General features: G+C 39.7%; 1 protein-coding gene across 2 annotated transcripts in view; it reads left to right on the top strand.

Annotated features, from left to right (window-relative positions):
* RNF150 (ring finger protein 150) overlaps positions 1–11,738 on the top strand; it is a 320,502-nt gene that overhangs the window by 239,622 nt on the left and 69,142 nt on the right. For both annotated transcript variants that reach the window (XM_014586323.2, XM_014586324.2), the window contains exon 6: positions 4,459–4,669. In XM_014586323.2, coding sequence (XP_014441809.1) covers positions 4,459–4,669 — 211 coding nt within the window. The remainder of the gene's footprint in view (positions 1–4,458; positions 4,670–11,738) is intronic.

Below are 11,738 nucleotides of genomic sequence, written 5' to 3'. Positions count from 1 at the left end.
TCCTCCTCCATTCTCCTCTCGGGATCGTGGGCACACACGCACACGCACCCGGTGTGAGTTTTAAGCCACCGGGTCCCGGACGTGAACCGCGGTCGACCACGTGGGAGTCCAGCGACATAGCCATTATGCTAACTGCTGGTTCCCACCCTGATTCTCTTTTGAACAGTGTCAACTCACTAACTATTCTTGATTCTCTCTGGATAGTTTATTATTTTTGTTTGTTGTTTTTAACTTAGTGCCCTGAGCTTGCTGGTGCCATAAGGCAGATAAATATAAGTTGAAAGCCAGGAGTTGTGAACTCATTTTCATTTTGCAAATGATTCTCTCTAGTGAGTGAATTATAGAGTGAAAGCCCAGATCATGGATCATGGAACTCTCCTAACCATGGGTATCTCTTTCCATTATGCTTCGCCAAGAGAAATACAATACTGAACGGAAAGGGGTGGGGAGTTCTTTGTCATCAGAAGTGTTTTTATACTTTTCTCTACATTATAGTGCTTCACCCTGCTTTCTACCTAGTCAGGCCTGCGTCTGTCTTTGAAGGATCACAGATCAGTTTCAGTGCATCCTCCTCCGTGGTACCACATAACCTGGTTGTTTCTTTAGCTAGCCGACACTTTCAACTATCACCATTATCCTGATGTGAATAGGAGGAGGATTATTATTGAAGAGAAAACTCCTGAGCAGCTGGTGTCTTCACAGGACACAGACTGTTTAGAGTTGATTTATTGAGGAGTTTCCCCATGCTGACCTAAATTTAAATTTCTCGACCAGGTTCACTTGCAGGTGGCATCTGATATCTTTTTAAATATCATGATTGTGACTTCTCTTAGAGGGATATGCATTTGGTTTCTTTTCAAAATATTATTCTTTTTGATGATTTATGTAGAGTGGATATAGGGCCAGCAGCTGGCATAGAGTTTAAGGCAACTGGATCCCACAGAGCTGACTCTATGGTTCAAATCCTGGACCCAGCAGCTTGAAAATCATACCAGGCACATGTGTGTACATGCCCAAAATCCCAAGAGGAGAATGGAGGAGGAGGGACTGTAGTATGGCCATCCCCCAAGGGGGCGATTTCTTACTTTCTCTCTCTCCAGTGAGCTCACATGCCCTATAACAAATGAAAAAAATAAATAAATAAAAATAAAAAATAATAAGGTAGACATAAACTGAGGTTCTATAAGTTTGGACTGTCTGGAACCAGCAGGTGGCATAGTGGTTAAGGCGCTGGACTCCCATGTAGTCAACACAGTTTGAGTCCTGGACTTGGGAGCTTCAGACTGACACCAGGTGCATGTGTGTGCATGCCCAAGAACCCAAGAAGAGTGGAGGAGAAGAGATTGTGGCATGGCCATCCCCTCATGGGAGGCCGGGGGTGATTTCTCCCTTTCTGTCTCTGCATGCCCAAGATCCTGAGAGGAGAAGGGATTGCGGCGTGGCCCTCCCCCTTGGGGAGTGATTTCTCACTTTCTCACTTTCTGTCTCTGTCTTCCTAGCAAGCATATGCACCCTACAGCAAAAATATCTCTCAAAAAATATTTTTATCCAAGCCAAAGTTTTTGTGATTGCTGCCACTGACAGTCTCACCAAGCTAATTGGCCCTTTCTTTCTTACCCTCTCCATTAAAGGTAGAGTCCTGTTCCCACTAGCATGCAAATTAAGAGCAAAGAAACACACTGCATTAGAATTTTAAGAAAATACTTGACAATGTCAACAACCAGGATCAATGATTCAAAAAACATATCAACATTACAAATGACTACGTTCAGGTGTAATAATGGGGTGGGGTACCCTACAATCCCTTCTCCTCTATTTCTCCATCCTGTGGATTTTGGGCTCACACATTTGCCTGGTGTGTTCTTCAAGCTACCAGAGTCAGGATCTAGCTCCCTTAACCATTACAAACCAGCCCTAGGTTCTCTCCCTTAACCATTACAAACCAGCCCTAGGTTTTCTCTCTCTCTCTATCTCTCTCTCTCTCTCTCTCTCTGTCTCTCTCTCTCTCTTTTTTAAGGTGCTTGCCATAGGGCACGTGCAATCACCAGAGAGAGAAGGAAAGTGAGAAATCACTCACAACAGGGGATAGCCACACCACAATCCCTTTTCCTCCATTTTCCTTCTAGGATTTTGGGCACCCACACATGTAAGTTTCAAGTCACAAGGTTTGGGACTCAGTCATGTGGGAGTCCAGTGTATTAACCACCATGCCACTTGCTGGCCCAGTTTTCTCTTTTAATGAGCTTTAAAAACATAGTAGCTGTAGTGATGCTTACTCAGTCAGTGTCAGCTGAAAATTTTCCTCACCTAATCCTGAGAATCATCTGGCAGTCGTCTTCCAAATACACTGGGAGTATAAAAAGTATGTCATTTGGGCCAGCCTGTGGCCTGTTGGCTAGGTGGCTGACTCCCACATGACCAACTATACAATTTAATTCCCAGACCCGGCAGCTTGGATGAAACATGCCAGGTACATGTGCCCCAAAAGAGCCAGATGTGGTGTGCACTCGTCCCAAAATCCCTAAAGGAGGAAAAGATAGAGAAGGGATTGCAGCCTGACCATCCCCTGGGGGGTGCTTTCTCACTTTTCCTCTCTCTCTCTTTCTCTGTCCTTCTTCCAGCCAACCCTCTGGCAAATTTTTAAAAAGAGGGGGGAATGATGTCATTATCATCTCAAGACAAAGTTCAGAACAGACCAAAAAAGTTAACAACTATTCTTAACATTCCTTTAAGACCAAGACCAGCAGATGGTGTAATGGTTATATCGCAGGACTCCCACATGGCCAATGGTGGTTCAAGTCCTAGGCCCAGCAACTTGGAACTCATGCTGGGTGTGTATGTGTGCCCAAAATCCCAAGAGGAGAAAAGAGGAGAAGGGATCGCAGTGTGTCCATCCCCCTGGCCGGTGATGTCTCGCTTTCTGTCTCTGTTTCTCCAGCAAGTGCACATGCCCTCTAGTCAAAATCTCTCTTAAAAAAAAAAAATTCCTTTAAGATCATACCCCTCCACAACCACCATTTTTTTTTCTTATTTGTTTTAAATTTTGCCAGAAGGTGTGTGCACTCATTAGAGAGACAGAAGAGAAAGAAAGAGCACACTCACTTTGGGGAATGTTCATCTATTCATTCTGCAATCCCTTGTCCTCCATCCCTCCCACCTTTACGGACTTTGGACCCACATGCACATAAACCCAGTGTGTTTCTCAGGCCACCAGGTCTGGGACATAAACCATGCAATTGGGTTGGTCACATCAGACCAGGCCATGTTAACCACTATATCACAAGCTGGCCCACCGCCATCTTTTAGATCATTTTAAAATTTTATTCTTAAAACCGAGTCTCACTGTCACAGTCAGCTCTCTAGTTGGGACAAGTGCACACCACACCTGGCTCCTTTTTAGACAGAGTCTGGCTATGCTGCCAAGATGAGCTTTGAGCTCACAATCCTATCTCAGCCTCCTCAACTTGCTGGGATTACAGGTGCATGCCACTGTGTCCTGACTTTAGGTTAGACTGGGAATCAAACCTCCACCTCCCACCAAGCCCACCAAGCATAGCAGCTTAGCTACATGTGCTGCTATGAGTCACGTAGCTACACAACAACTGAAAGTCATTTAGAAAGCTGTTTGTAGCAGAGATACATATAAATGCATTCACCCTTGCTTCCAACAACAAAACCAATGCTAAAGAGTAAAGTTCGCAGAGTGAGGTACTGCCTAGTAATAGAGGAGCCCAGCTGTGTTAGCCTAGGTAGATGGCCTTGCAGGGCCGAGTGGTCTCCCTGCTATGCCGTCAAAGGGGATGGTCAGCGGTCTGGGGAAGGAAGAGAGAGCCCTGCAATGAGGTTATTGAACAAGGCCCTAGTTCTATGATTCTAAGATTTCATTTAGAAGATCTGACTAATGTATGATCAATTCCATGTTAAGTACATGGGGGTATTTTTCTATAGATGGTTTATTGGCTTTTGCCTTTTAAAAAAAAATAACCTTACCGTGTGCTTTTGTGTGTTTGTATGCATGTATCTTTAATCAACAGTGAGTCGGATTCTATCCTCTTTTCTAGTCTCATATCATTAGTGTATTTGTAAATAATGCATGAGTCTTCGGGGATAATGATCAGGCTGCCAGCTATGGCTTATGTGCACAGTAAATACTGTATGTAAGGAAGAGCTGTCATCACAAATAAATATTACATACAAGCCCTAAGTAATTTTCAATGTAGCGAGATTGTGGCTCCTGCTTAGATGTAAAAGGAACCTCTGGAAAGAGTATCTTGGAAAATCTTTTTATGCTAATGTTACAGAAACTATTATATATGGACCTTTTCTAAATAAAGTAGCTCCAGAAGAAAACAGTAAAGAACTTAGTTTTCCGTTGAGACAAAATAGTTGTACTGTAGATATTTCACCTCTAAGGTTCACGGTGTGCACCAAGAATGAATTCTTTTCCACTCCCACCAGCCCAATGCCGACTGCATGGACGATCTACCTACCGACTTCGAGGGCTCTCTGGGAGGTCCACCCACCAATCAGATCACAGGTGCCAGTGACACAACAGTGAATGAAAGTTCCGTTACTTTGGACCCTGCTGTCCGGACTGTGGGAGCCTTGCAGGTGGTCCAGGATGCAGATCCCATGCCCCATGAGGGGGAAGTCATCTTCACTACTAACAGTAAGTTCTACTGTGCTTGAAACTGCCATAGCCAAAAGAGCTGTTACCCTTTTGTGAACGAAGTGAATTAAGAATAATTACCTTTCTCCAAAAAGAAAAAGCAATTGAGTATATCATTGCCATGTTCTGTAGTCACAGGCTGTACCCGGCCCTGAGCAGCTGGTTCTTACCAGAGCCAGTAGGACAGAAGCAGATATGGTTGTGTGTGTACATCTTGTCTGCCCACACATGAAACCAGGGCACACATACCACAACCCTGCCCTGTCCATGTCTCCTTCCCCATGGTACTCAAGGCAGGCATGGTGGTGTTTCTGGCCTCCAAGAGTGGAGGACAGGTCAGAGAAGCAACCATAGGAATGCTTGGCAAGACTGGGACAGGGCACAACTGTACCTGTGTGTGAATGTGTGCGTAGGTGATGCACATGTGTGCATGCTGGAGTCCTCATGAGTGCATGAGGCTGTTTTCCCTGTAGTTGTAGAACTCAAATGTAAATGACACTTCTTTGCAAGGGCATTTTTACAGAGCAGCAGAAACCCCTGTACACGGTGGCATATTAAAATATCTTCTGTGTATTCTCCTTCTGCCTTCCCACATTGTTCTGTTTGATGATCATAAAAACATTAAAATATTCATAATGCATCAAAATCAAAACTAAAATCTAAAGTACTTACTATTCAATCAAATATAGCAGAGATCAAAGCTTCAGGAGTTCTAAGAAAATCATCATGCAAATTAACCTACCTTTAAGGTTAAAAGAGTGGATGGGTATTGCAATTTTTAAACAAAGTGTATTTCTTTCTGTTCACAGATGTAACTTATTCACTACAGATTGTTCAGAAATATAGGAAAGCAGATTGAAGTACTTTGGGATATTTGCTTTTAATATAGACTCTTTAAAGTATGACTTTGTTTTGTTGCAATAATTTTTCAAATCCATGTGTAGTTCTTTTCTTCCTTGTTTTCAAATTTACATTTTATCATTGTACGTCTCTATAGCACACGATATAGGTTTTCAAAGTGTAAATGTTGTACATGACAGTCAAATCAAGAGTACTACCATTACATCATTTGCAACAGAGAACTTAATATTCTTTTGTCTACTAATTGTTTGGTTCCTTTGTCCCTTTCACCCACCCTCTACCATCTACACCCCGTCTTTACAACCTCTGGTCTCTACACTTTCCCCCTTACTATCGTATCTTTGGATCTTTCCATTTATGCCATAGAGTGCAGATCTTCAGTATATACTGAACAGGGATATAGAGTGTGTCTTTCAGAATGTGCCTTACTCCACTTAAATCTGTATTCATCCACTTTGAATCAAATTACTGGATCTCTTTGCTCCTTATGGCTGCATAGTATTCCATAGTGTATATGCACCATATATATATATTTTTTTTTTTCAATCTGGTCATCAGTTCTTGGGCACCTAGGTTGGTTCCATGTCTTAGCAATTATGAATAATACTACAGTAAACAGGAATATGATAGTGTCTTATCCACTGAGTGTTTTCTTACCCTTCGGGTAAATACCAAGAAGTGGGATTATTGGGTCATATGATAGTTCTGTTTGTTGGTTTTTGGGGAACCTCCATATTGTTTTTCACAGAGGCTGTTCTAATTTAAATATCCACTAACAGTGTAAGAGGTTTCCTTTTCATCACAGCCTCAGCAGTACTTGGTGTTCTTTATTTTTTTGATCCTAGCCATTCTAACTGAGGTTAAATGATATCTCTTTGTGGTTTTGATTCGTGTTTTTCTTATGATAACAGATAATGAATATTTTAAATGCATTTTGTCTGTTCATGTGCTTCCCTTGGAAAGTTATCTGTGTAGCTCACTTATCCATTTTTAATTGATTAATCAATTTTTTTGTAGGTGAGCTGCTTTAGTTTCCTATATATTCTGGTTATCAGTCCCTTGTTTGAGGCATAATTTACAAATATTTTCTCCCATTCTGAGGGTTCCGTCTTCACTCTAATTGTTCTTAACTTTGCTGTGGTGCAGAAACTTTTTAGCTCAATGTAACCACACTTATCTATTTTTGGGGATTATTGCCCATGCCTGAGGGGTCTTATTTAAGATATCTTTACTTACTCCAATGTATTCCCTAAGTTTTCTACCAGTAGTTTTATAGTTTGATTTGATTTTTGTTAATGGTCAGAGATAACGGTCCAGTTTCATTTTTCTATGAGTGGATATCCAGTTCTTCTAGCACCATTTGCTGAAAAGACTTTCTTTTCCCCACTGTATTGTCTTATATACGTTGCTAAAGACCAGTTGATTGTATTACTTGGACTTATTTTGGGATTCTCTGTTGCATACCATTAGTTTGTGTTTATTTTTGTGCCAGTACCATGCTGTTTTGATTATCACTACTTTATAATATATTTTGAGATTGGATAATGAATTACCTTCTACTTTATTCATTTTGCACAGTATTGCCCTGGTGAGACAGGGTCTTTTTTAACTCCAGACAAATTCTACGATTGTTTTCTTCCTTTTGATAAAGAATATCATTGGTAATTTGATGGAACTCACATTGAGTATTTAAGTTAATTTGGGTAAGACTGACATTTTGATTACATTTAATATTCTAATCAAAGAGCAAAGAATATCTATTTCTTTCTATTACATTTGATTTCTTTTTTCAGTTTTTCATATTTTACTTGTAGAAGTCTTTCACCTCTTTCATTAAGTTTATTCCTAGGTGTATGTGGCTATTGTAAATGGGACTGCTTTCTTCAATTTTGTCTTAGTCTGTTCATTGTTGGTATACAAAAATGCTATAGATTTTATATATTGATTTCATATCCTAATACTTTACTAAATTCAGTAATCACTTTTAGGAGTTTTATTGTAGATTCCATTGGGTTTTCTATGTATGTAATCATGTCACCTGTGAATAGGGACAGTTAAGCTTCTTTTTCTATCTGAATGCCTTTTATTTTGCTCTCTTGTCTAATAGCATTGGCCAGGACTTCAAGCACCATCTTGAAAAGGAATGAAAAAAGTGTGCAGGTTTTTTTTTTTTTAATTATTCTAGCTTTTAGTGGGAAAGCTTTCACCTTTCACCATTTAGTATATTAGCAATGAGTTTGTCATACATGGCTTTTATTATGTTGAGAAATGTCCCTTTTATACATATTTTGCTGAGAGTCTTGATTATGAATGGCTGTTGTATTTTATCAGATGCTTTTCATCTTTCCTTCTCTTAAGGTGATGTATTGCGTTTATTGTTTTGCACATGCTGAACCATCATTGTGTCCCTGGGATAAAGCCTACCTGGTCATAGTGTACAATCTCTTTGATGTGCTATTGGATTCAGCTTGCTAGTATCTCATCAAGGATTTTTGCCTTGGTATTCATTAGGAGTGTTGATCTGTAGCTATTTTGGTACGAAGGTGATGTAAGCATCATAGAATGATTTTAGAAGGATTTGTTCCTTTTGGAGTTTTACAGATAGTTTGAGGACAATTGGTATTAATATTCTATAAAAGTTTTTTAGAATTCAGAAGTGAGGCCAATGGGACCTGGACTTTTCCTTGTTAGGAGACTATTTACTACTGAGTCAATCTCATTGCTTGTTACTGGTCTATTAAGATTTTCTATTTCTTTGACTCAGCCTGCATAACATATCCAGGAATTTTTCCATCTCATCTTAGCTTGCTAGTGTGTTGGCATATAGTTGCTTATAGTATCCTCTCATAATTTTTTTTTGAATTCTGATATATCTGTTATAATATTACTAGCTATGTTACTGATTTTATCTATCTCGTTCCTTTCTCTGGTTTTCTTGATTAGTTGAGGTAATAGTTTGTCCATTTTGTTTATCCTCTCAAAAAACCAGCTTTGGGACCAGCAGATGGCATAGCAGTTACATCACTGAACTCCCACATGGCTAACTGTGGTTCAGGTCTCGGGCGTGGTGGCTTCAAAATAATGCTGCGTGTCTGTGTGTATAAATGCCCAAGATCTGGGGAGAATAGAGGACTAGGGATTATGACATGGCCATCCCCCTTGGGGGATTGATTTCTCACTTTCTCTCTCACTATATCTGTTTCTGTTTTCTTTCTCTGATAAGTGCATGCACCTTAAGGCAAAAACCTCTTAAAACAAGCAAACAAACAAACAGCATTTTGGGGGCCAGCAGGTGACATAGTTGCATTACTAGACTCCCACATGGCTAACCATGCTCAAGTCCTTGAAACTCATGCCAGGCGCATGTGTGTGTATGTCCCAAATCCCAGGAGGAGAATGAAGAAGGGATTCTGGTGTGGCCATCCCCCAGGGGAGTGATTTCTTGACCTCTGTCTCTTCCACAATCACATACACCCTATAGCAAAAATTTCTCTCTAAACAAAATAAAACAACAGCCTTTCTTTTTTTATTGGGTGGGGGGGTGTATTATTATTCTCTTGTTCATTTATTATAGTTCTAGTCTTTATTATTTCTTTTCTACTGGTAATTATGGGGGATTTTTGTTGTTTCTTTTCCAGTTCCTTGAAGTTTAATGTCGAATTATTTATTCACCATCTATTTTTTCTCCTGAACACTAATTTCTATGAACTTCTCTCTTATACCTTCTTCACTATGTTCCAAAGGCTACTTATCAATTCTTTCCATGAATCTTTTTTTTTCTTTTTTTGGAGAGCTTTTTGCTATAGGGCGCGTGTGCTTACCAGACAGAGAGAGACAGAGAGACACAAAGCGAGAAATTACCTCCCCCCCAGGGGACATGGCCACGCCACAATCCCTTCTCTTCCATTCTCCTCTTGGGATCTTGAGCACGCACGCACACACACTCGGCATAAGTTTAAGCCACTGGGTCCGGGACTAGAACCGTGGTCGACTACGTGGAAGTCCAGTGACATAGCCATTACACTAACTGCTGGTCCCTTTCCGTGAATCTTTTGATTTTAGTCTTCTTCAGTAGTTTGCAAGTTGTTCAGGAGTAGGTTATTCAGTTTCCACATTTTTATGTATCTTTGAGGGTTCTTTCTATTGTTGATTTTAAGTTTAATTTCTGTGATCACAGAAGATGCTGTCTGCAGGGACCAGCAGTTGGCGTAACGGCTATGTCACTGAACTCCTATGTAGTCGACCATGGTTCAAGTCCTGGACCCGGTGGCTTAAACTCACACCGGGCGCGTGTGCATGCATGCCCAAAATCCCAAGAAGAGAATGGAGAAGGGATTTTGGCATGGCCATCCCCCCTGGGGAGGTGATTTCTCACTTTCTGTCTGTCTCTCTCTGTCTTTCTGGCAAGCACACGCACCCTATAGCAAAAATTTCTCCAAAACAAAACAAAAAAGATGATGCTGGCTGCAGTTCCTATACTTTTTTGTGTGTGCCTTATCATATGGTTAATCTTCAGAAATGTTTCATGTGAAGATGAGAAAAAGTGTATTTTAAATAAATGTTTCCTGTATATCTGTCAGGTTTATTTGGTTTAAAGTATCAATTAGTCCTTTTTCTTTTTTTATGTTTTGTCTAGGTGACCTGTCCAGTGTTGACAGTCAGGTATTGAAATCCCTAACAATTTGAGTATTGCAGTCTATCTGTCCCGTCAGATCTAGCAGTCTCTCTCTCTTTTACATACTTGGTTGTTCCAGTGTTGGGTGCATGAATATTTATAACTGCTATATCTTCTTAATGAATTAATCCTTTTAGAATTATTATATATACTGTCCTTCTTTGTCTCTTTTTACCATTTTATCTTACAGACTATCTTGTCTTGTGACATCAGCCTTTTTGTTGTTTGCATGAAATGATTTTTTTTCCAGTCCTTCACGTTCATTCTGTCTTTGTCAATGAAGTGTATTTTTTTTTTGAGAGGTTTTTGCTATAGGGCACATGCGCTCGCCAGAAAGACAGAGAGAGACAGAGAGACAGAAAGCAAGAAATCATCCCCCAGGGGGGATGGCCACACTACAATCCCTTCTCCTCCATTCTCCTCTCGGGATCTTGGGCACACACGCACATGCACCCAGCTTGAGTTTAAGCCACCAGGTCTGGGACTTGAACTGCGGTCGACTACGTGGGAGTCCAGCGACATAGCCATTACACTAACTGCTGGTCCCTGAAGTGTATTTCTTAATGAGCAACATAGAGTGGGTTCCTATATTTTTTAATCCATTAACCCAATCTGTGTCTTTTAGTTGAGGAATTTAATCCATTAACATTCAATGTTCTTATCAATATGTACTAAATTATCCCTTTCATTTTGTTATTTTTGTTTTAGTTGTTTTGTCTTGTCTTATTTCTATTATATATTTCTCTTTCTTTAGTTTTCCTGATGTAATATTCCTTTAAATACTTCCTGAAGAGCTGGTTTAGTGTTGGTTAACTCATTCCGTTTGTTTGTTTGTTTTTCGTTTTTTTCTTAATCTGGGAATGATTTTATTTTGCCTTCCCATTTGACTGATAATCTTGCTGAGTGTAGTATTCTTGACTGAAATTGTTTTTCTTTTAGAATTTTAAATATATCTTCCCATTCTTTCCTTGCCTACAGTTTTTTCATTTGGGATGTTTGATGTTATCTAATGGGGTAATCTTTATATGTAACTTGGTGTTTCTCTCTTGCCATTTTTAGAATATTACCTTTGTCTTTGAGTTTTACCAATTTGGGTATGATGTGCCTTGGAGTAGATCTGATCTTAAATCTTTTTGATTATGTCAAAATACCTCTCTAAAGTTGAAAGTTTTCACCTAATATGTCATGAAGAGATTTTTATGCCTTTACTTATCTCTTTGCCTTCTGGAGTACCCGTTTTATGGATATTTGGTCATTTAATGGTATATAGGATTTCCTATATGTTGTCCATTTTTAATGATTATTTTTCCAATGTATATTTTTGGTGACTTAAACTAAATTAGGGGCTTTGTCCTCAAAGTCAGAGTCTTTCTTTTGCATGACCTAATCTGCTGTTAATACTTTCAAGAGGTTTTGATTTCTTACATTGTATTCTTTATGTCCAGGAGTTCTGTTTGATTCTTTTTTAGGATTTCCATCTCTTTATGTATTAATAGTCTTTCCTTTAAGTCATGAAGTGATTTTCTTATCTCT

The sequence above is a fragment of the Tupaia chinensis genome, unplaced genomic scaffold (assembly GCF_000334495.1).
Source record: "Tupaia chinensis unplaced genomic scaffold, TupChi_1.0 Scaffold000127_2, whole genome shotgun sequence".
In the NCBI taxonomy this organism is placed as follows: Eukaryota; Metazoa; Chordata; class Mammalia; order Scandentia; family Tupaiidae; genus Tupaia; species Tupaia belangeri.
This window is presented reverse-complemented; position numbering and strand designations above follow the sequence as displayed.